The sequence below is a fragment of the Hypomesus transpacificus genome, chromosome 7 (assembly GCF_021917145.1).
Source record: "Hypomesus transpacificus isolate Combined female chromosome 7, fHypTra1, whole genome shotgun sequence".
Classification (NCBI taxonomy): Eukaryota; Metazoa; Chordata; class Actinopteri; order Osmeriformes; family Osmeridae; genus Hypomesus; species Hypomesus transpacificus.
Genome location: NC_061066.1, coordinates 3324410 through 3349992, shown reverse-complemented (window position 1 = coordinate 3349992; position 25583 = coordinate 3324410). Strand labels below are relative to the sequence as shown.

General features: G+C 49.5%; 1 protein-coding gene across 2 annotated transcripts in view; it reads right to left on the bottom strand.

Moving 5' to 3' along the window:
- Positions 1-16904, bottom strand: part of hmga2 (high mobility group AT-hook 2) — a 30786-nt gene extending 13882 nt beyond the window's left edge. The window contains exons 1-3 of one of the 2 annotated variants that reach the window (XM_047022825.1): positions 15857-16902; positions 14151-14237; positions 9844-9894 (exon numbers count right to left, since the gene is read on the bottom strand). In XM_047022825.1, the coding sequence (XP_046878781.1) occupies positions 9844-9894; positions 14151-14237; positions 15857-15973 (255 nt within the window). In that variant the 5' untranslated portion in view covers positions 15974-16902. Of the gene's footprint in view, positions 1-9334; positions 9895-14150; positions 14238-15856 lie in introns of those variants that run through there. The other variant, XM_047022824.1, reaches the window with a different exon arrangement.
- Positions 16905-25583: the final 8679 nt, after the last annotated feature.

Sequence of the window (25583 nt, the reverse complement as noted above, 5' to 3'; positions counted from 1 at the left end):
CCCTCCGTCTTTCCCTCTCTCTCTCTGTCTCTCTCTCCCTCTCCCTCTCCCCTCTCCCTCTCCCTCTCCCTCTCCCTCTCCCTCTCCCTCTCCCTCCCTCCCTCCCTCCCTCCCCTCTCTCTCTCTCTCTCTCTCTCCCTCTCTCTCTCTCTCTCTCTCTCTCTCTCTGTGAGCAGACCCCACAGCGGAGCCACCCAGTAACTTCCCCTCCCCCACCTCCCATCATTCCCCCAGAATAAAGGCCACATGTTCTGTTCAACTGGAGGTGGAAGTGGGGGGGAGGGAAACAAGCCTGGATTCTCTCGGGTGCTGGGTACAGCGCTGGCTTTGTGATCTGCCCGGAATGCATCCACTAATAGTTGATCATGAAAAGATTCCTCGTCAAAGTCCCAACCAACCCCCCCCCCCCCACCCTCTTTCCCTGTCCCCCCCACCACCACCACCACCAATCTCACCACCAGAAGTCTCCCTCCCCTACCAAACAGAGCTATGAACGGCACCTATCAGGGTCCAGCTAAACCCTGCGATTAGGGGGAATTTGCCGAAGGGCCCTTTGTAGAGGAGAAAAATGTCCACCGCAGCGAGGAATGTGGAAAATTCCTGGCAGGACAAGCAGCCTTTTGTTAGGAGGGTTTTGGGGGGTGTTCTGGAAGGAAAGAAAGGCACAGACAAATTGGATCTGCTCCGTTTAGGAGCCTCTGCTGTTTGAAGTGAAATCAGTTCCCAGAGTTTCTCAAAGGAGAAAGGGAGCAATGTGAAGGGGGGCGGGGGGGGGGGGGGAAGTGGGGGTGGGGGGGGGGAGTGGGGGGACGCAATAATTCAGGTTTTACTTTTCCTCCATGCACGTTTCCAGGTTTTTCGTTTTCCTAGTGTTAAAAGTGTTGTTTTTTCTCTCACAGTGAGCTGCGTCCAGAACTGAACCGTCGCTCTGTTGAGATCAGTTGGACGCTCTACATTTATAGTTCCAATTCTCTGCGCCAAAAGTCTGTTTTCTGTTACCTGAACCAAATGTTACATGTAACTGATGAAAGCAGACAAACTTTATTGCCTCTGTGTTTTTTTGGGCTTCTCTGATCTCAATCCCCAAGTGGGAGTTCCAGACTGGTGCTGGGATGCATAATACATGGGAAAGTTGCGTAAAGCATGTTGTGTGTCTTGGAGCCATTTGATGCAAATGTGTATCCGTGGTCCTTTTCCAAAGCTGCAGAGTTCAGTGAGAGAGAAGCCATGCGTGGCAGTCAGTTCTCTCTTGCATTACAGCCGGAGAGAGCGATGCACATGTTATGGATTAACCTGTCTTGCTTCAAACAGCTTACTTCCCGTCTCCTAATGGGAGCAGCAGAAATACACTGAAATGACACGAATGTTGGGGTCTATTTTAGGAATCCCACCCAAAAAGCGCCGTTGATGAGGAGAATATTTCCGGAGATCCGATGCACGCAACTACCAACAGGCCACCACATTGAAGACAACAACATGAGCTGGTTCTCTATGATTAAGCTGCCTTCTCATCCGGCATGCTCAGGTTTTTTACACCTGAGGGTGTTTGCATAGCATTAAGGCACTTTGTTGATATTTAATGATTTAATAATGTTCTTGATAGGTACAAGCTCCTTCTGTTGGTGTTCCTGTCTATTTGTAGAGACCCCTGCTTTGTTTGCATGATTACTGTCTGGGCTTCAGAAATGTAATGAATGTGAACTTGATCTTTCCACACATTAATCACGGCAGTTAACTGTGGCAAATCAAGCACCCTCATGTGAGGGCATCTGTGTATCCATTCGCAACTGGGGAGGGAAAGGAAAAAAAATCCCCATTTAATGTCTTCCGTAAGAGAGTGTGAAATCGAGCACAAACTTCCAGTGTGTTCCGACAGATCGGCGATGGCCTCCTATCCCACTGAAGGAATTCCCCTGAGATTTGCTCGGAAGCAAATCAAAACAATTAGGATGTTTTTCGATGGATCGAGAACTTTATTGCGGTTAGGGTGAAGCAGCCCCCCCCCCCCCGCGCCCTTGAAACCACTCGCAAGCACTGTTACCCAGATGCCATGCATGAAATGAGTCTAGACCATTTGAGGGGGGAAATCGTCTGGGAGTTGCACGCATGTTTCAGTTGAAACCCCCTGAAAGGGATCCTTCCTGTCAGTGTGTGAGTTCACATGGAGTCCCAGGCTCTTCTGTGGCCGCCTTGTCTCACCTTAAACAGGAAATGGGAATGGGGCATGTGGTGCCAGAGCAGGATGAAGGCTCTGGGACGTGGGGCGGGCGAACCATCAATAACACATGTCACATACCTTTCCGCGCTCGCGGAAAACACTCCCGAACTCTAGGGCACTCTCACCAACAGCAGTTGGGTGTACTATTATTTACCCATACAGGCAATTTGAAGATGATTAAAGGAACTCGATTCAATATTAGCCAGTGTCACTGAATCCGTCATACAGTATATTTCTGGTTTATCAGTTAACAGTGTGCATAGGAGCCTTCTTCATATCACGTTGCTCTATCCCCCTAACATATCCGTCAGTGAGCAGTGAGAGAGCAGTAAATGCAAGTATGGACTCTTCTGCACCCTTTCCCCCCTTATCCTTCCTTTTCTCATGGCCCCTCTATCTGTCCTCTCTCTCTCTCTCTCTCTCTCTCTCTCTCTTGCTCTCTCTCTCTCTCTCTCCCTCTCCCTCTCCCTCTCTCTCTCTCTCCCTCTCTCTCTCTCTCTCTCTCTCTCTCTCTCACTCTGTCTCTCTCTCTCTCTCCCTCTCTCACCCGAACGGCTCTGAACTTCATTGCCTTTTACATTCTCATCTCCGGAGCACCTACCAGGTCTGCTGTTTTAGCCACTGGCTCAGAGCGAAATGATTAAAGCGCTTCCAGAGGCTGCAGCAGGAAAGGGAGGAGGGTGGAGGCGGGGGTGGAGGGGTTGTAGTGGGAGGACTGGGGGGCAAGTGGGGAGAGGGGAGGGGGGCCACAGAGGTCACCAGTGGAAATCCGTTGAGGAGGTCCCAGCAAACTCCCTGTGTGTGTGTGTGTGTGTGTGTGTGTTTGTGTGTGTGTGTGGATTCCCTGCTCGGACACACGCCCCTGTTGGCAGGAATTCAGCCTCTCAGGCCAGAGCCAGGGTAGAGAGGGAGAGAGGAGAGGAGAGGAGAGGGGGAAGGGTTGAGAATGTAGGGAATGAGGCAGAGCTGTCCAGCTTCTCTTTCTTTCTCCCTCTCCCTCTCTCGCTCCCTCCCTCTCTCTCGCTCCATCTCTCTCTCTCTCTCGCTCTCTCTCTCTCACCTCTCTCCCTCTCCTTCACAGCCAGCCCTGTCATAGCCACAAAATAAACCTCAGTCTACAAGCAGTGCATAGTTGCAGGTCTGAGAAAAAAAAAGTCCTTTACTTCACCCAAGTATGTTCCTGTATTTCATTCTGCAACTGCTGTTTCTCATTAGAAAACCCAGTTTTAGGCTGGCTAATGAGGAAAGTCTTTCCACAAGGATTGACTTGCTTTTTATTGTGTACCATGCATACAAATACACGTTCCATGTAGATGTAGCCTTATATCTGATATCACTGCCTATTAATCACAACGCGAGGGAACGACCCTGTCCTCAAAGGGCTTTGTTACACACACCGTTTGGATTTGTTTATGTTTGTAAATGAGGCTTGAACCGTCATCTAATTGCAGAGGTGGCAGTTACCGCATGCTGAGGGCTAAGAGCTTGGTGCTTCCACATACACACACACACACACACACATTACTGCACAGTTTCATCTTTTGACTTGTTCTCTGTCTCACACACACACACACACACACACACAAACACACACAGGCCCAGAGAGGAACTCCTGTCGACTGTAAAGGATCTCTCACCCAGAAAGCCTAAGAGGCCAAGTTCAATATTTTCTCTGTGAGGCATGCTGAGGCTATAAAAAGGTTTTTAATGTTTGACAGTGAATTCCCAGCACAGTCACCCTGTCCCCCCGTCCGGACATATGCACACATTCAACAAAAAAACAAAAAAATCACACATTGGCAGCAACTGAGGGATTTCCAGGCTCCCTCCCTCCCTCCTCTTCGAGACTGTTGGACGACTCCCAATTGTGCTGCTCATCCCTTCTGCCAGACCCCCCACCCCCCCCTCACACCCGCCCCCTCTCCTCCCCCCAAACCCCCTTTCCCCGTTTCCCTGCTCTCTGATTCCCTCTCCTTGGCACCTGCCTGCAGGGTCTGTCCCAAAGCCAAATGCAGAAAAGCCTTGTGTGAGATGGGAGTACTTCCTCTCCCCTCCACGCTCCCCCCCCCCTCCCTCCCCAAACCAAACACACACACACAAAACCGCAGGGCGCTTGTGCATCATCGCCCGTTCACGCCCTCGTTTCCGCCAGTATGTCACCGCGCCGGGCAGGGTCACAGTGGTGAGGGCTCAGTAGCCAGCATTTAGCCCGGTTAGCGGATGGCATGTCTTCTACTTTTTTATTTTTGCGTGGGTGTCAAAAAAAGGGGGAGATGGGAATGAGCGTGCTCTGGGCGCGAGTGGATCTCAGATGTGGCCCGGGGAGAGACGGGGACAAAGGGGCAGCTGTGTGGAGAGAAGCTGGACAGCTCAAGGGCAGCTGAGCTGGTCTCCTTCCAAAACGCCAGGAGCCGGACGGCTTCTGGAAGGAGAGAGGGGAACCACCGAGGAAGGAAAAAGGACATCCCGCTCTGAAGCCTTTCCTCTCTTCTCCCTCGCCTGGCCCGAATCAATGAAACGCCAAATGGCCTCGCCTGGAAATGACTTCAACAATCTCCGGCTCGATCCTTTGGGACCTCTGAATCGTCTTTGTCCGCCGCGATCTCTCTGCGACGTTCCTCGCCGGCGAAATCAATGGGACACCCCTACGGTCAATAAATCCTTTGTCCTTCCTGGTGTCGCCAACGAGTTAGGCCGGCTTGTCTCATAAGGTGCCAAGTGGGCGAGGAACAGGACGCCAACTCACGATTGTTACAGAAGGACGCACAAGGAAAAAAAGGGGCCTTTGCTCTCTTCACTGTGGTCCTGTCTGCTTGTCGAAGGACCAAACACATAAAATCCTGTGGAGAGCGGCCAGTTGGCAGCATATAAGTGGACCTGCTCCCCTGATTAATGCGAGCTGGACGCAGGGCCAGAGACCCCCCCCCCCCCCCCCCCCCCCCCCCCCCGTTCAGACAGCCGGGGAAGCTCTTCCGCTCGGCACGGTCCGACCGGCACCTGCGCTGCTGTGGCGTGGGGCAGGGCGGGGGGAGGGGAGCAGGGCGGAGGGAGGGAGGGGAGCAGGGCGGAGGGAGGGAGGGGAGCAGGGCGGAGGGAGGGAGGGAGGGGAGCAGGGCGGAGGAAGGGAGGGGAGCAGGGCGAAGAGGGGGAGGGAGGGCGGGCAGGGGGGGGGCAGGGCAGGGTGTAGGGAGGGCGTGGAGACAGAAGGCTGGGCGAGGACGCGGTCAAGCAGCGTGGTTCAAGAGGCAGGATGAGGGAATGAGCGCAGGGGGAGAGGGGGGGGGGGGGTCAGCGCTGGTCAGCCTGACCTTGGCAGTTCCTGCCAGCTGTATGGCCAGACGAGAGGGGGGGGGGGGGGAGCATGGGACAGGGGATGCGGATGTGCCGCTGTTAAACCAGAATGTAAACAGAACCAAAGCGCTTCACCTGAAGCACAGCTTGCACAGCTTGCACATAAATACACAAACAATTGAAATGCCATCGCCCCTCAATAGGGAAAAAACCCTGTATCACTTTCCCATATTTCTCACTACCTAGCAGCCAATACACACTTCTACAATTTGGAACCACACTCTCATAATGAATTTGAAATTGGCGTCAAAAGAATGTGCTTGTCCTGTTCTTCCTGCCCTCATATTGGCTCAGTGTGATAAGAGACAAGCCCAGCCGTCCACACCCCTACTATGCACAATACTGTGTTTCTCCTGAGGAATATCTGAAACAGACGCAGACTTTCACAGACTTTTCCCTGCGTCTACGCACGATGCAGGCACATACTGTGTGTACGTGTGAGCGTGGTTGTGTATCCGTGTGTGTGTGTGTGTGTGTGTGTGTGTGTGTGTAAACACAGCCCACGAACCGACACTTGCCAGTGTACAGCATGCTCGGGACAGAAGGTAAGGGAGTTGCAGGGAGAGCTGTTTGGGGAGGGCAAATCTCCCCCTGTGTTATGTCAACATTCCGCGCCCTCTCAACTTCCCAAGGCCTAACAGAGAGGGAGCAAAAAAGCTTCAGCTTGTTCTTATCAGACCAAAAGGAGGACAATGAAACCCTGGGCACCAGGAGGTGGAGGTACCAGTGGTGCCAAGTTGGTAGGGTGTCACAACGGCTTTCTAACTGGCCCAGCTTGATTTCCCCCTTGCCAGGTGAGGAAGTCTTGCCGTTGACCTCCTTTCTGTCTCTCTCACTCTCTGTCTCTCTCTGTCTGTCTGTCTCTCTCTCGGTCCTCCTCTCAGCGTAGAACAAAGCAAGGACCTAGGGTGTCTGCAACGAAAAAAGCCACGTAAACTGACAATATTGCCAGTTCACCAGTTCAAGTCCTGAAGCGCTCACCTGAACCGCCATGTTATGAGTGTTGTTAAGAAACAGCTCCACACATCTGTCCCTGAGGCCTGCCAATCATAAGAAGCTGTTTTGGTTTCATGTTGCGCTGGAATGCACCTGCATTGCTTTATCAAGCTGATACAGACAGGAAAACAATTGACCCAACCTGGCAACCAAACCTTCCAAAAACATCACCGGCTTCAGTTTCAAATGGACTCGTCTGTGTAAAGCGAAGCGGCCAAGACGCCATTGTCAAGAAACTCGGTCTCCTCCACAACGCGGACGGGACACATGCCATTCCCAGAGAGAATTTCCCAGTTGTTTAGCAAACACCAAACGAAAATGTCCAGAGGGTGGCATTTTATCTGGACTTTCTGTCCAGTTGTGTCTCTCTCTCTCTCTATGTCTCTCTCTCTCCTTCTCTCTCTCTGTCTCTCTCTCTCTCTCTGGTCTCTCTCTCTCTCTGTCTCTCTCTCTCTCCTTCTCTCTCTCTCTCTCTCTCTCTCTCTCTCCGTCTCTCTCTCTCTGCTGCTACTGCCAATACTTCGTAGGGCAGCGCTTTCTCCAGTTCCCTGCAGGGTCAGATATGGTTAAACACTTCTTTCTTTCCCTCCTGGTGGCCATGGCCACCTTCTTCTATTAACCATTTAGGGGGAGGGTGGGGTGGAGGGTGGGGGGGGGGGGGGTTGAGGCTAAGAAAAACATTCCATCAGCCCCTTGTAGCCAAAAAGGATATGCTATAATTAGTTGCAGGAGGGCGAGCGGTAGCTGAAGGAAGAAAGCGGACTTGTTTGTTCTGGAGAGAGCCAGCGAGGCCCATGACAAGTCCGCCCTGTACGTGGAGAGAGGGCCATGTGGCTGGGAGGACCTCTGGGAGCCTTGGACATTTCATCTGTGACACACCAGCGCTACCAAACAGATCATAACCCGCGCCTTTCACAAAGCCACACAAAGTCTCCCATACATGAGGGGGGAGCCCTGGAAAGACACGGACTCCAAGTCCCATTCATAAAAAGAAAAAAACACACAGCGGACCTCACTCCTGCTGACCGCAGGTCCGTGAGTTAATGAGCCCTTCTTAGTGTGTGTCATGTCCTCTGGGTAGCTGGCACACGCTTGCACAAGCAGGCTCCTTTTAGGATGACTTACCATGCCCCCTCATCTCTCTCTCTCACACGCTCTCTCTGTCTCTCTCTGTGTCTCTCTCTCTCACGCTCTCTCTGTCTCTCTGTGTCTCTCTCTCTCTGTCTCTCTCTCTCTCTCTAAGGTACTGTGTGGGAGTTCATCATCACATAGTTACTTTCCTGAACGCTTCCTTGACACGCTAAGCAATTTACTCAATAAAGCTGTCTGACTCACTAGGCACTGGTTTGTTTTGACGTGCAGGCGTCTAATGGCTCTCTGAACACATTCAAATATTGACTACCGCTGAGCTGGGCGTGCACGCATTCGCTTCCGCCCTCCCTTCAAAATGTGGCGAGAGTTCCATCGGGGATCTGTCCCGTGCTGGCGAGGGAATCGTCCAATAAGATCCCGCGCCGGCGACGGAACAACTCTGCCCCGCCACACGCGTGGCTGCTCGCGTGCGTTCGACACAACGAGAAAAAGGTCACCTGAGCACGTCACCGTCCGTCTGAGTGCGCAAGCCACCCGCGGTGCTGCCCGTCGCCCCGCGAGGGCCCCTGTGTGGGTGGATGTGTGTCCACGTGGGCGGTAGGCGCGTGGACCTGGGGGCCGTCCAGACGCCGAGGGCATGGCCACTCTGCTGCGCCGGCATCGCTACAAAGGAGATATGGCAGTCCATTTGAATCCGCTTTTATCAGTTCAGTCCAAGGGTTCAGAGACTGTCCCGGAGCAGAGTTGAGAAAAGGGGATTTTAGCCCGGCGGCTGTTGCTTTGACAGTGCGCCTATCAAGCCAGATGCCAATCGCTGTTATGCAGTGTGGAGGAATGCTTCCCCTTCCTCTCTCTCTCTCTCTCTCTCTCTCTCTCTCTCTCTCTCTCTCTCTCTCTCTCTCTCTCTCTCTCTCTCTCTCTCCCTCTCCCTCTCTCTCTCTCTCTCTCTCTCTCTTTCCCTCGCTCGCCCCTCTTCTGCTCACGTCCCTCGCGGTGTACATGGCTGGAATTCACGTTGCCGGATTCCAAGTCAAAGTTCCAAACATGCCCATTGCATGCCGGTAGCTCGGAAATATGCGCCTCACTTAATGGAGCTGATACTTCAGACAATGCTTGCAGTGTTGTCCTGTGTATGGTAGCTGGGGCATGTGTGTTCAGAGGCCATGAAGGCACGGTACTTCAAGAGAAACTCGAGGCGGAGTCGGAAGTTGTTCATTGCCCATACCTCTACGACGACATACCAGTACCGCCTTTCGGCCTGCTTCACATTCTCTTCAAACAAAGCTACAGCTCCCAGTTTACTCCCATACACAGCAATGGCAAATAAGGATACTGGCACTATAGAAATAAATGGAAAATACTGTGGATGTACATTTGCTTTTTCTTTGTTTTACGTAATAATTGTTTGTTTTTTTACTGCAACCCTCGGTCCAATATATGCCTTCTTTCTCCTCAGCTTCTAACTGCTTCAAACGGAGAAACACACACTCCACACTCCACGTCTAGTCTATACAAGCGGGCCAGTAGCTATTTGACACACGCAAATGTACACTTGACGTGTATGGAGAAGAGAGTTCACATTTCCCGGTCTCTCTCCAGTATTCCCGGTGACACTTTCAACTGCCTGTGGCTAGCCCCCCACCCCCCTACCCCCCCACCCCCACGCCACGCCAACGATCAACCAGACATGTGGCCTCTGCACTGATAAAGACTGAGGGCTTCAAGCTGTCTGAGGAATTATTTAAGTATTCCTGTGGTTAGTGTGAAGCATAAACATTTTCTTTGACTGATAACGCACATTTTGAGCTATCAACCCCAAACTCTCTCACACACAAACACACAAATCGACAAGCAAGCAACAAGCAAACACCATATACTGGTGTTGGTTTTATGTATTCAACCCACATCATTAAAGCAACCAGCAAAACACAACACCACAACATTCAAAACAGGATTGTTTGTTTTGTGTTTTGGCCGTGAACTGACCAAAGTGAGTTAGCTAAAAACAAAACTTCAAGAGTCGAGGCTGTTCTTGGATGGATAAAACCGTTCTTTCGAAAATCCCTTAAATGCGGATGAGGTTATATTGCAGAATAGTTTGTTGAGTGGCTGGATGTGCGTGTGAACCTTCGGTTCTCTGTAGCGGGAAGCCATGTGAAAGGAGGTGGAGGTAAAGAGGACTTTACCCATTTCCTAGGTCGCCCTCGAGGTCTCTTCTCCCCAGTAGCCTCAGCCGTCTGGAAAGCAAACAGCCACAGACGAAGATTAAGAACAGTCTCCACTATTTACAATGTCAACAGAAAAGAATCATTATGCACTTGAGTTCATCTCCATGCAGATGGAGATAATGATCAAAGATCATTATAGTCAATCTCCTCCCCGAGCCATTTTTTGCTGTGTGGCATTTCACCTGCAGTTTAGGACTGTAATCTGTGTGTGCGTGTGTGCGTGTGTGCGTGTGTGCGTGTGTGCATGTGCGTGTGTGTGTGTGTGTGTGGAGAGACTCGCTGTTTTGGGCTTCTCTTTTCTCTCTCATACATTACACCTCCACCCCCTCCTCTTCCCCCCCAGCCCCCCATCCTAAAACAAATCTCCATTTCAACACAACAAAAGTTTCCCCAGACAGCGCAGAGTAATATTTCACCGGGTAGAATTTTATGCCATTCAAGTGGAAATGAGCAGGCCGCTATCGACGGAGTCCCCTCACAGATAAGACCCTTGATGGACAGTTATGGTCCGAGCCGCATTGAACTCACCCTCGCTACGTTTACTGGTCAGCCGCAAGCCTCAACAAATGCCCTTTGATTTAAAAGGCCGTGTGTGAGGACTGAGGAGAATTCCCCACGTTCTGCGAGGCATCGTTTTTAATTGCGTCGGCCGTTCATCAATGCCTAGGCGATGATCGCCAAATATCTTTCCACCCAGTCATAGCCCCAGACCGACTGACTCGGTGATCGTTTCAAAGCCAAAGTGTATTTACTGAGCATTCCTTTATTGTTGTGAAATGGATACCTGCTTTGGAATGCCCCTGGCTCTTGGCTTTCAGGGAAGGTACTGCCACTCTTATCTGATTCCAAGACAACAAAATCATTTGACGTTTGTGGGAAGCGGGAGAGCTTTGGCCCGGCAGGCTGACTCATATACCCACGAGAAAAAGCCCTTCTCCACCATCAGAAGATCATTAACAAGACAAGACTCGTTTTAATAATTCATCGGATATTAAGTAGTATCCAGACCCAAGGGCTTTGTCACTCAAGGGCCCTAATGAAACCTAACCCTGAATCGCAAGGCCACGATGAATTTTGCAGATGACCTGCAAATAGCAGGTATCACAGGTCCAGTTGCGGTCAGTGTGCTTCTCTGCCGGTTCTCAGGTTGGGTAAAGGACACCACCTCTCTTAACCCCAACCCTGAACATCTGACCGTCTCAGATCACCGGCGCTACAGGTCAGCTATCCCCTACAGGTGGTGTGTGTCGCGGCCCGCTCTCCTCCGAATCCCAGAGCTGCCAAACATCCACACCGCGAGTCTCTGGCCTTTTTTTTAGGAGAGACAATCAAGCGGAGGCTTCCTTTACCAACCCCCTCTGAGCGCAGACGAGGCTAGCGACTATCAGTCGACAAACCCTGCTCAAACCGAGACCGATTCGCCTCGAAAGCCCATTTGCGTGGCCCTTCCTGCACCCCCCCCCCCCCCCCCCCCCCCGTCGGCCGCTTCTTTCGGCGGCACGTTTGAAGAGGTGCGCACATTTCGTACATTCCACCCTTATTCCCGTGGCGTGAACGCCGAGAGACGAGTGAGAAACCCCTCGGTCGGTGTTTTGTTTGCTCTCTTTCTTCCAGAACAATGTGGGACGATGACGGGGGATCGGCTCAGCCCTGTTCTCCCTCATGCTCTCTGTGTGCGCACACGGCTCACGTTACACCTCTCTCCCCGCACAGAGCCCATCCCGGACGCCCTCAGGACGGAGCAGTAGACATCATCACGCTGCATGACAGACAGAGTGTGTGTGCGGCTGTGTTTGTACGTGTGCGTGTGGCTGTGTTTGTACGTGTGTGTGGCCGTGTTTGCATGTGTCTGTGAGTGCCCTGTGCGTTTGCGTTTGTGCTCGCGGCAACAGCAACAGTGGAAGTGAAAGCCGCCTCTCACCAAAGCAACCATCATTCACCACAGACACAGAAGACGGATAAGACATCCCAATCGCAGGGCCTCATCCCTGCCCAGCCTTCCAGACCCGTACACTCATCCCTGCCCCATCTCTCTCTCAGGATCTCTTACCATGGCTCATGTGTTTGTCATGTCATTCCTCAGTTTAGCCCGCCACGGTGACCTCTCACCCATACCAGAGCTATGACTCATAGCATGTTTAGAGTGCAGAGGCCAGAGGGCATTTAACATGTATTGTGACGCTAGGATTTAAAAATAGCTCACAAGTTGACAGTTGGTGGAATGGAACACGCCAAACATGGAACAACATCTTCCTTTTTAAGTGTGCTTGTTTTACCTTACTCAAGCATGATTGTTTTGACGTTTCTAGAACACCCAGAATGATTTGCTTTCATGTGTAAAAAGGTGTGGCAGTAAGGGGCCAATGATCAACCCTCAACCTCAAGCCAATCTGTGTACTTTAATCCCAGTTCTCTGTTTGGGAAACTGCATTTTTAATCAGGGGATTTAATGGTCTGTAAGACAACACCCTGTTCAATTAATCATCAGTGTGTTTGCCTGTCTCGACTGGGCCTCGGGTGGAAGAGATTCATGTGTGCAGCAGCAAGACACATGCCTCCAGGCTTGGACAGGCCTGTGAGGTCACTCACACACTAGCAACACGGGAACACCTCGGTGTGTGTGTGTGTCTCTCACTATCTGTGTGTCCGCTTATGCGTGTATGGCCGTCTGTGCGAGCGCGTGTGTTTGTGTGCGTGTGTGTGTGTGTGAGTGAGCAGGCAAGGCGATGATCAAGGCCAGTGCTTATTAGCCAGGTCCGGCCTCATCATACCAAACGGGGCTGGTGGAAGGAGCATTTCAAATGAGCAGAGTGGACCATTGTATCAGGTTCCAACAATGACTGCTCCATGGAAACTATGTGTGTGGATCCCCAAGAGGGGGATATTAAAGGGCATGATGGGACCGGTCTAGAGGCTTGGGTTTTTGATCATGGTAGCCCTAAAGAGATGGGTGGATTGTATAACCAGACTCTGTGTTTCACTCAACTGACAACAAGTTTTCCATTGACATTTTTCAAAGTATTTACAGTGAATCTCATCAACGCCTCTAAAATGATTGATCACAGCGAGAGACACATATGAATTCCCTGCCTCATTGAGCTCAGCCCGGCCTCCATTCGTCACACGTAAGTTAATAGCTTGTTTATAACTCGACTCTGAGCCACAACCTAATCTGATCGTGACAATGATTGATTTCAGAACAACCATAGAAGCATCGCCACGGTGCCTGAACACCTACGCCTCCTTTTATCTTGGAAGACGGATCTCTCTTCTGTTTATCATAGCGGTGCCATATGTGACGGGTCCGGATTATCGGGCGAGCGTAGCGGTGGTTCCGTTTTTTCAGAGAAATCCACTTTGTTTACAATGTTGGGTTCCTGGTGGCGAAGGAGTGTCGACGGCGCTGTCACCGAGTCTTTCACACATTTTAATCCGCTGAAATAAATGAAGACGTCAGGATCTGTCCTGGCGACCCAATGTCGTCTACCACGCCGTACTGTAGATACTGTAAACACAGTGTCATTCTGAATGAGCGAGGGCACTGGAGTAAATGCTGTTCCCGGAGGACCACGTTCTGCGTGTCTGTCTCCCGTTCGCGCGGCACACGATCCCACGAGTGCTTTGGCTTTGACCTCGATAGTGAGCGTGGGTACGTGAGAATCTGCCGAGGTGAGAGTCATAAAAGTGAGAAGCAAAGAGATATACGCTTCCCCGTTTTGGACGAGAGCTGTTTATTGTGGTGCTGAAACGTGCCTGCTCGGGCTTCAGCCCACTGCGGTTTGGCTTCTCCCTCCGTCTGACCGTTCAGAAGCACAACACGGGCCGCTCGCAATAAAGACATCAGGAAGCCAGTCCCACACGCAACACTCCCTGCAACTGTCAACATTTCACAGACGCTTCCCGCCTACAAAAAAATGGAAGTCAGTAATGCTTTGGTCATAGCCCGGAAAGAAAGTATATCGGAGTTTTGTCGAAAACGAGGCTGAGATTAGAAGCCCCCCCCCTCACACCCACACCTTGAATACTGTCTAATGCCTTAAATCAATGGGGAAGACTTTGTGTGTGGATATATAAACGTATACACTGTGTATTATTATGTCTTAAAAATGACCAAACGTGTGATATTGCATAAGTGCGTGTGTGTGTGGCTCTGTGCGCGCCTGTGTGTCGTGCGAGTGTTCCACTGGTGATGAATGGCAGGGTGTTGAGGTGATGCTGAGGTGTCAGAGTGCTGTTGGGCCACACGGCAGCGGTCTGGTTCTCACCTTCTGCACCGCCTTGGAAGGACCCTTGTTCTTGCTTCCTTTCGGGCGCCCCCTCGGTCGTTTGGGGACAGGCTCTCCGGTGGGCTCCTGGGGAAGGAGGGAGGTGAACATGAACATGGGCGTCAAAGACAGGAAACAAAGCTGTGCCCCACTGCCCCCCCCCTCCATACCCCCACCCAAGCCCTCAACCCCACCCCACCGAGCCCCCACAGCCTCCCACCCCCTCCCTGCTTGGGGGGGGGGGGGGGGACAGGGTCCCTTTCAACAATGCGCTCATTTACTGGTGGTCTCCCATTTGGTTGGTGCTTTATGAGTCAAGACGAAAAGAGGGACAAAGGTTGTGTGTGTGTGTCTGTGTGTGTGTGTGTGTCTGTGTGTGTGTGTGGGGGCGTGCGTGTGTGTCTGTGTGTATGCTTATGTGTGTCTTTTGGAGTGAGCAAGCAACTGAGAGAAAGAGAGGGAGGGTTTTCTGAAGCAGTATGTGTTATTGGGAATATTCAAGATACCTTGATGACTCAGTGGCCTGATCTTAATTTCCATTTAATCAAGAAATCAAGAAATCAAGAAATACAGACTGTCAACAGGTTTAAGCACTTGACATTTTCTTATTCAAAGTTACTGATATATTATTTGTATGAAACTCAGGAACCAGTATAATCTGATGACTCGTATAATTGTACTGCGAGTGAATCAGACTTCACGTCTGCCAGTCAGTGTAAATGTCATGTGATATGTTTAGGGTTTGAGCTGCTTCAGTGATTTTGTTTGTGATTTTCAAGGGAGCTAAACTTATCACAATGTGAAGTCCTGACTTGAAATGGGATAGTACTGTTGTTTGCATTCTTGCAGTGAACACGTTTTATGAATGAGTGTGACTCATCAATGACTTCCTTTGTGCAGTGAATCATATCCATAAACACATCCACATGAAGGCTTTTAAAAGATTGTCACAGGATGAATGACTCAATGTATGTTATATCTGTAATTAAACTCTCCAGCATATTTTACACTTTAGTCATACCGTATCACATCCTCGACCGCATAGGATACTAAACTAGTAAAAGCAGAATAGCATGAAGCATAAAATGTACTTTGTCTCATCCAGATGCACTACCTTGTTAACAGCAATATTATGGCATTTTACCATTGTTATTGTTGACGGCATAAAACTAGTTGTCCATGTGGAGAAAAGTAGCCTTAAACAACTTGGTTATATGAAACGCTGTGCAGCTTTGCTTTTGCATGTGCAATTGCATACGACCGAAATCTTGTTTTTTGACGTTGTTGAAGGAAAAACGTTCGCCTATATTTTAACAATACTTCCCCAATTAAGTAATTTTCTTAAAAACAAAATATGTCTCCCAGTGGATGTCTATCGGTTATGAATCGCAGCACAAATGGTTTGTTTATCTCTACTTGTGAGTCGTCTCTCTTCAAGACATAAAGCTACCTCTCTCTCCTTACATGCATTGCGCAAGCTTTACATTTCAATACAAACGGAACCTTATCACCAAAAACAGCTAAACTGCATGCTGCACATCTGCTGCCAGTGTGGATTTAACCTACAGATATTGGATTCGGCTAGTTGGGTAGCGTTCTGCACTTGGACACTTATAGCCAAAGCGCATTTAGAACAACATTGTCAACTGGATATACGCTGCAAGGCAGGTTATACATATCGGGTAAAGACAAACTGTAAGACTGACTTTCTGAGGCTTCCTCGGTCTGCCCGGTTTCCGCTTCGGAGGCTCTGTTGCTTCTGATGTTGCTGGTGGCTCCTGGGTCCCTGAAGTTTCGCCGGCTTCTTCACCGCGTGCACTCATTGTTACTTGTACCAAAATGTAATCTCCTGCACCTTCTAGTATAGATCACAGTCCGGACGTCCTGGTGCGGATCACGAGAGGGGGGATCCTCTGTTGTAATGCAAGGATCGTCTTTTCTCAAAGTAAATTGAGGAAATTAGTGATGCTCAGAAATGAAAAGGGGGGGAAAAAAAGGAAGAAACGGTGATGTTTGACTGTAGGCTATTAAGAGATGCACTGTTGTCCTCTTTAGTTTTGGTTCAGAAAAATGCCTCCTCTGTCGAAGTGGGTGGGGGTGGCTTTAGTGGTCAAATAAGCCAGTGATCAATTGGAAATTCGGTGTTGTCGGTACAAATGAGCAGGACACCATTGAAGAGAACAGTGACAGTGCACTGTCAAATCCACGCGCCGCGATTGACTGACAAATCGCAAGGACTACGTTTCCCGATTAAGCTATACCCGGGCACGATTTTTTCACGGCTAAAACACGGTGTGCATTATAAATGCATCTCTTCAGCCCACACGAAACCAGTCTACTCTGAATGAGGATGAGGTAAAAAAAAAAAATCACCTCTCCCGTGGGTGGATAACACAAGGGTGGGGGGTGGGGGGGAGCAAGACAGAAAAAAACTGGACCGCCGCCAGAGAAAACATGAGAAATTCTGCGGCGCTAAGAGGAGAGACCACATTGAGACAAACTCACGTGTCCAGCACCATTCATGTTACTGGCTACAATCCAGTGACTTTAAAGAGACAGAGTGGAAAGCGCGCATTTCATAATAGACTGCAGGAGAATGCGCCCACAATTGTGATTTGAGCTTGTAATTTATTGAGTTTATGAACTATAATAATATTTTTGTAGGATTTTGCACTGCATGGTTTGATTTATCTAATTATGTAATGATGGCAAGTTAGAATGTTTTGGGATTCATATGCAGAATCATACAATTATAATCGTATAAATAATATACCTATTAGTTATATATATATATATATATATATATATATATATATATATATATATATATATTCGAGGCTATCACATAGTCTTCACAGGTTATACTTTTAGACCGAGATAGTGGATATATTATGGGAAGATATAGCCTAACAAAAACCTTTACGAGATTTAATTTATCAAAGCATTATCAAGTTATGTAGGCTAACATATGCAACGCTTTTTTTTCAGTAGAGTAGGCTCAATCTTTCAAAACGCATATAGACTACACATTATGCGTTTAGTATGTAACATTAAGAAATCCACCAAGTGTTGTCTCGTGCAGTTGGTTTTCTCTCCCCCACGAGTAGAGCCGGGTTTACTGTGGCTGTGCCTATGTGTGTGCTCGCAGACCGACCTCCAACAGCCGCGCGTCTTTGAAGTATTCCGCCCATCGACGTGGAGTGAGATCAATTACACAAGAACAACAGTGACAAAGAATAAACTGCTTTACGTGGAGGCCCTTTCCCACGATCTGGCCAAGCCCGCTCAACAACAGGGAATGACAAGTCCTCCCCTACCCTCTCTCCTGAATACAATTGTGCTGAGCTTTTAAAAGCAGAGAGCGGTATATGGAGCATCTTAACCCACACTTTTAAAATTGGACTTGAAGTGACTTCGTTTAATACAATGCACTGTATAAGAATATTATTTTCAGTTGAATTTTTTCATCATTATTTACGTTATTTCTTTATGAATCAAACATCCTAGTTATTAGCCTAACCACTGTTCAGCAAAAACGGTAGATAATTTAATATTTCTCAACTTGGTTCGAAGTTCTGCACTTTTTTGTGAAAGAAAGTGATTAATTTGTCGTTGGTATTCAGTTCATTCATAAAAAACAGTCTTCAGACCCCCAAAGAAGGTGGACCAGAAAGGAATTTCGCCGTTTTCTTCCCTAGACCACTCCCCCGTAGACAGAGTGGCGTCAGGACCGCAAGCGTATGAAACGAATACAATCAATAGCCACAGCCACAAATTACAGCAGAAAGTATTAAACCTAGATCGATTACGTAAAAAGCACAATTTTGAAATGTTGTGCACATATCGACATGTGAAAATATTTTATTGGTGCACGCTACACAATAGATTTGGGCAAATTAACTTTTATAACCTTTACTAAAAGTATTAGGCTATTTTGTGTGTGTGCCTGCGTGTGTGTTTGGGGGGGTGTGGGGGGGGGGGGGTGGAAAGCATGGCTTGTCTTTGTAAGCGCAGATGTCTACAGGTAGCAGCTTTACCCGTGTTAGTTTATTTTTGTATGTTATGAATAGTTGGGGTATGCAGTGCAGCGGCAGTTCTCGCAGGATTCCATCTAAATCCATGGAGATGTAAAGAATAGAGGAAACCATGCGCTCATTAGTTTCTAATACACGCATTTCTAAAGACATTCTTCGGTTGAAAGCAGATTAGCTTTTTTGTATTGTAAGAGGCATTGCTTTGGGCGAAAGTAGTGGGAGAACTGTCAATTGCGGCACACTCGAAGAGTTGAAACCAGCCGCAGCCCCTTGCCACCCGATGTCAATTTTAACCGTTTCACCCCCAGCAATCGTGCCTCCTGTCCTGAGTCAAAGCAGCAGCACATATGTGATGCATTTATGGTGGTGGGTGGTGAGGGGCCTACTGCCACAAAATTTAGACGGTTCAAGAATGTCCAACTCTAGTCCATCAACTCTGTGGGGTAATGATCCATAGGCTCTTACTCTGGTCACATGCAATAGAGACGTCTCACTAAGCATAAGCCTGTTTACATATATGGCAAAGTTACAAAACGTCTTCACTTCTTTGCACCCAGTCAGTTGATCCCTCTCCCACACAAACACCCACCCACACCCACCATTCGATCCAGGTCACAGCTCTGCGGCTAGGCAAGGTTACTGCACTGCTTTCTCTCCAGCACCGAGCCTGTGCACTGTAGCTAGCTCATCCCATTCCTCCAAGAGGAAATGAACAAATTAAATATAGAAGCAGGGAGGGGGAAGAAAAAAACAATTCATCCAGATGTCAGGCCGCCCAGTGCCATGTGATGCGAGGGGGCCGCAAGAGGCTGTGTGGCCCAAAGACCAGGCCACCGTCTAGGGTCCGATGACTCAGGGCTTACGGGGGGCCATGAAGAGGTCACGAGGAGTGAGTGGGGGTCAGAGGTGAACGTGGCAGACGGACTGTGCTCTGCTGGTGCTTCCTTCTCCTCTCTGTCACTTTGCAGGTGGATATTTGGGTGGTCTGAGTTCGAGTTCGCAGGGCTAAACATGCGCACGCACACACACACACACGCGTGGATATGATACAGTATACACACACGGACACCCCATGTGACGCAAATGCACACACATACAGTACATTCTCCTCCGCACATATTCACGCACACACGGTACATGCACTCACACAAACACACACACACACACACACCCACCCCAAGGGGGAATATGACTCCTGTGAACCGCAGGGTCCTCTGGTCTATTAATAGCCTCCCAGGTCTCGTATTGCAGAAGGAGCTGTGAAAGCGAGGTGGCTGCTCCAACTGTGGTGGGACCTGTTGAGTTTGCTCGGTAACTCTGGACGCGGCCAGAGAGGGTCAGCGACTGCAGTATGTGTCACCTCACGTTGGCCTACCACCGTGGAGTCATTCCAAGGTGTTTCTCGGGGAGATCAGGTTGTCCAACTCACCTACTCATGAGGTCAGCCGGGAAGAATCTGGCCAGGCCCCCGTCCAGTCCTGCTGATACCTCAGTGGAGCAGCAGGACTCAAAGGAGTTTGTGGAAGTGACATGTGTTATCTGAACCCCCCCCCCCCCCCCCCTCCTTCAACATTCATGAGCCAGCATATCTAATAGCCATAAAACTGCGAGCAATTGACAGGGATAAGCTCCGGAGATAACTCAATCATGAGCAAACCCTCTTTCCCCGTCTCCCCAAGGGGAGGGGGGGGGGCTGTGCTAATGTAGAAGATGTATTTCTCAGTCAACCCCCCCCACCCCCTCCACACACACATACAGGCCTCCTCACCCAAACAGGTGAAAGCAGCTCCTATTCCCAGGACCCTGATGACCTGGCCCTGGCCAGCTTGACTCTTCTCTGGGCTCTGTTTGTCCACAAACACAGGCCCCCAAAGTGCCGTCTGGGCCAACTGTGTGGTCTAGCCAGCCTGGGCAGCCTTGTGTAAGCTCACCTACCTCCTGGCAGGTAAAGGTAATCTGCTATCACTGCCAAGAAGCAACCATCAATCTAGCCTGTCCTTTGTTCCCCATCTGTTTGTGTGTGTGTGTGTGTTCTTCTGTGGTCGCCCTGTTTGTGTGTGAATGTGTGTGTGTTTGTGTGTGTTCAGAGGCTTCTATCCGCCGTCCCGCGCTGTTGGTTTATGGTTTGTTACACTGGTCCTATCATCATTCCTCCAAATAGAGCACTGAGCCTCACTTACACGTTGAATAACTCCTCTGAAGGAACATCTTTCTGCAATTCTATTTCCATGTGGTCTCCCATTAGAATTAATTTACCTTCTGCCCTAGTCCCCTTCATTGCTCCCATGTTAGTCTAATTTGGCTACATAAAAACAGTCTGTTGTCTGATGGCGGTGACCTGACCCTGGCTAATAGATCTCTAACCTCTGACCCCCTAAAGGAAAGGTCATTTGTGAAGCTTTGTTTTGTAAAGAGCTCCAGAGGACTCATAAGTCATGTTACGTAAAGGAACAGAGGGTCATTTGCTTATCTGTCTGGTGTACAAGACAAACAGTTGGATTTGAACACATTTGGCCACGTTCATTGCATGTCGCTCTCGTGTCTGGGATGGAAACATGCTTCAAATTGTTTTGTGGTCGTAACATTTCTTTTCTTAAAGCCCCCGAAAATGTGAAGAACAGCCTGGTGGTTCGCTCCTCCAGCCGGTGTTGGGAGCGTGCACGAGCAGGGCTATGGCTGTCATATCTCAGTGTGTTTACTTCCTGTGAGTGAGGTATTCAGGAAACCACTAGCAGAAAAAACCCACTGACCTTTGAACTCCCGCAGTTGCCGAGCCCCGATGGGGCCGCGGCGGAATTCGGTCGCCACACCCTGCAGGGTCAAGGGGTCGTAGAACAACATGGAAGCCTCTCACACCAGGTCCGCGCTACTCCCCAAATTGTCATTCAAAGTTTCTTGCACCCCCATAGTGACTCTCTCTTTAATCTCTGGTTAAACAGCATGCACGTGTATTGTTACAGAAATCCTTGAGATGGTGTTGGAGTTTTGGAGAAATATCAAAATATCTGGGAACTTTTATTTCGTGTCGCGGTGTCGTATTCCGCACGGAAGCCATTTTGAGATGCTTCTACACGACATTCAAAACCGAAACAGGGAAAACCGAACTCAAAGCCTGAACACGAAAAGCTGTACGAGACGTGTGAAAGTTCAGGTCTTTTTTCTTTCTGAATGCCACCCCTGATCATGAGGGCCGAACGCAGCCAGGCTGCTGGCAGGGAGAAGGCTCCACCTGCTGGTGCTCTGAAGTGTCTGGCCCTGCTGTCCCTCCTCACCCACCCCCCACCCCACCCCCCCTCAGCCCCCTGCCCAGAGCTCCTCACAGCACACCAGGGATGGAGCTTCAGAGATGGAACCCTTGGGTCAACAAGGACCCCCTCTTCCATGAAGGCTTTAGGGCCTGGGTGTATAGGACTTGATATGTGCGAGAAGCCATTTATGCAGCTTATTATCGGTGGTATTTTGGAAAGGTGTTGGGTGGCTTGTACAGGGTGAAGAGTTAAACTGTCCAGGATAAACAAGTCTATTTAAAGCAGTGCTGTATTTTGGAGAGGCATACAGATCTCTTGTCTGATACTTTGCTGTCACATTCCGCTCTTCTGGACAAGTTTTTTTCTTCCCCTTTTCTCCCAGGGAATAGAATTTACCACCATGCAAACCAGGAACAGCTGGTGTTTTTGGATTTTTTTTCTTTTTTCTTCCTCCCCCCACCCGGTTTGTTTTGTTCAAAGTCTACATCCTAGAAACCTCTCGAGGAAACTTTTAAGGAGCACCTCCCTGCTTCTCCTGTCTCCTTTTTTTTCTCTCAGGCGGAAAAAGGGGGTCTTGGAACCATCCGGAGGTTCTGCTTACTCTGAGGGGGAGAGCCGAGAGGGGACCTGACAGCAGCAGCTGCTGTCAAGCCGGCTTGTGCGGCGTTGACTTCAAAGCCGACAGCCTAGGTGTCTTTCTCTCACATGGCCCAGGCCTGTCTCCACGAGCGGATGTTTAAATTTGCGCTAATCCGCATTAAGAGCGCCCGGGTCAGTGGTATCACTCTCGTACCGTTTTCCTTTTTTTTCTTTTTGGACTGCACCCTACAAGCTTCCATGTTGGCCATGCAGCGCAACCATCAAGCAGTAGCAGTCGAGTGGCTCTGTTTTGTTTGTGAAATTCAACAGTGGCAATTCACGGCAAAGTAAAGTGTTTTCTTAATGGTGTGTCTGTGTGACAATCATTTTTGGAAGGTTTCAATGAATCAATCATGTTGAAAAAGGATAATTGTCAAGATAGTCTGTTTATTTCTGCTGCCATCTATAGATTTAAAGTGGTCTTCCGTTTTCCGACACTCAATGCCACAGAAACACATAAAGTTAGTGAATAGACTGAGTTATGGAGAGTACAAAATGGCTGGTCTTGTTTTGGCTGGGTCCAGAGTGGCAGGGTGCAATAAACCGCACGTTTGTGAGTTTTTCCTCGAAGGCAAATGTTTTTTCCAAGAGATGAAACCTTTCCCGGGCTGAGGACGTTGAGATGCACACAAGCACTCACTATTTCTCGCACACGCACACACTCACACATACACACTCTAACACACGTGTGTACTCCCACATGTCTCACGTAGTTTGTCTGTACATGCATGCTCTCTCTCTCTCTCTCTCTCTCTCTCTCTTCTCTCTCTCTCTCTCTCTCTCTCTCTCTCTCTCTCTCTCTCTCTCTCTCTCTCTCTCTCTCTCTCTCTGGCACATAAACATAAACAGGCACAGACACACATGCCTACAGCTCTCTCTCTGTCTCTCTCCCTCACACACACAGCCTCAGTTTCCCCACAGAGAGGTCCGCTCTGTTCTTCAATTAACTCTCGCTCATTGACAAACTTATGGAACCTCTGCCTCTCAGACAGGAAGTCTTCAAAAGAGACTGAACGACTCACTGCACATTCCTGACCACCCTAAAAACATCCAGCGTGCTGCTGGCTGTGAGAGGCTGATCTGTGCTCCAACAGAGTCCACCCAGACCTGGCTCGCTGACAGAGAGAAGTGCACCTCCTCCCAGCCAAACATTCCCCCTTCTCAAAACAGTCTGTTTATTTATGCTAGCCTAAATGATGAATTTCCTATTTTGCTGGAGGTGTCAATTTGTTAAACACATTATTTACAGTGTTGGGTCTCAGACGTTGGCTCGAAAAAAACAAAACCTTTTCATTGTAGTTTTGTAGCATAAAAACCATTGAGGGTTTTCAGTGGCTATCCAGTATATCACATTAAGTTCAACATCAACAAACACTCTTATGAATCAAACATAAAAAAGAAAGCATCTCTATTAAATAGTAATGTAACATCTAGTGTGTTCTAATAGCTTTGAACCCAGACGTTAAATCATCAGTAGACAGATAGCTTACTGGGATGAACTCCACTGTATCCGGTGAACTCTTAATCATTAGTCAGGAGGAGGTCAGGATTGTTCATCGGAGATGCCCTCTGCCAGAGGCAGTATGGAAAGACGAGCCACCTGTTCCCTCACCGAGCCTCTCGCCTCTCCCCGTCTCTATCAGCGCCTGGCCCGAGCGTCGCCTGTTTACCCCGGGACAACACCCCCCGATTGGCTCGCTAACTAAGAAATCAATAAGCTTTGATGCTGCTGTTTGTCCAGCCTGACAGCCTAATGGAGAGAGGTGCGCTCAGCTGTGTGTGGAGCTGATAACACTTCCTGGTTGTCCTTCAGCCGCGGACCGGCGCCACGGGGGGCGGGACTGTGTGCGGTGGGGGCGCCTGTTGTTGCCAAGGTTCCCGGGCCATCCGAGGAGTTGGGCCGGTTTGACAGGGGATTAACCTGAGCGCTGGGGTCAAGGGGCTGACCCCGAACACACACTTTTGAGGGGGGATGAAGCACATGGTGTTTCCGTTTCTCAAAGAGGATTTGATTTGATTTGGGCTGCACTCTGTGACATCACCTCTGGCCAGGTTGTCCCTGCACATAGACATGAAATGGTTAAATAAGCAGTAAATAAACAAAAGTCACAATCAAATTAAGATATTTACTCATGATGGAGACTGATGGGGGAATGCTTTCACTGTATATTAAGTTGTGGAAGGCCCTACCGCTGTGGGCCTCTGTTTGGTAAAAGGTGAGGATGGGGTTGGGAGGAGGTGAGTCATTATGCAATGTGCGTGTGTGTGTGTGTGGGGGGGGGGGGGGCAGGGGGTGTAGGTAAGGGGGTTGACAGGGGGGGAGGGAATGTGTGGAATGTAGGAGGGGGGGGCACATGGAAGACTAGAGGAGGGTCTCGTTTGTGTCAACGGGGTCACTAGCTGTCCCTGCATCATCACTCACTCCCAACCCCAGAGCCCAGACGATCCATGACCTCCTCTCCTTGTAAACCTCACCCCCCTTCTCCCTCAACCCCCCTCCCACCCTCCCCCCCGCTTGAAGCTATCTCTCAGCACCGAAGACAATGAAGGATAGACCCTGTGTTCAGGGGAGACACAACTTCAAAAATGATTGGCTTCACGTCTGTTCTGTTGTGTTCCGTCTTCAGGAAAGATAGACAGGAGCGACGTTGTGACAGGTGATTGGTCAGTGATGGTTGTTTAGTCCATGAATGACAATTTCCGTGCTTAACCCTTTGCTGACGCTGAAACCCATATCTCAGCACTTACATGGCCTGTGTTTGAGGTACCCTCGCATGGTAACACTTTACATCCAGGTGCCTGTAATTATTAATAACTTAATGGGTTAATACTTATAGGTTGATAGGTTATAAGGCCTTAGTACATTTGTAAGTCTTACCAACACACACTAACTAACATTAACTAGCATCTTATAAAGGCCTAAATACCTAGGAACCTAATAATTTATCTCATCTTACGACTTCACAATTACTTAACTCACCAGTAGACCTGATACACCTGGACACCAGTACATCGACACACCCACCCTCTGTTCAGAAACCCTCCGCACACAGCATGACGGCCATCATTGGCTGTCTCTAAGCAACTGCCCACGCCGCGCAACATTTGGGCATGTTGGACAACCAATCTATTTGCATATCCAGTTCCTCGCTGGGAAGGGAGGCGGAGGGGGAAGGACGGGGGGAGCGGGGCTGGTTCTGTATCTGTGGGGGATCAAATAGAAACAGCTGCCTAATCTTCCAGCCCAAATGGCCAATCGTGGGCGTTCGCCAGTTGTCCGTTCGCCACCGGCCCGCGTGCAAACAGAGGTGGTAAAACAATGCTGCCATCAGCACCTGCAGACGGGCATGGGGGGGGGGGGGGGGAGAAAGAAATGGGTGTGTGTTGTGATAGTTGCGTTATCTTAACTCATAGGGACCCCCCCTTCCCTGAATTTGTGTGGAGCGAAGGTGGAAGGGGGGTAGTGGGGATAGCATTCTGTCAGCCCTCTCTTGATCCTCTGGGCTGATTGG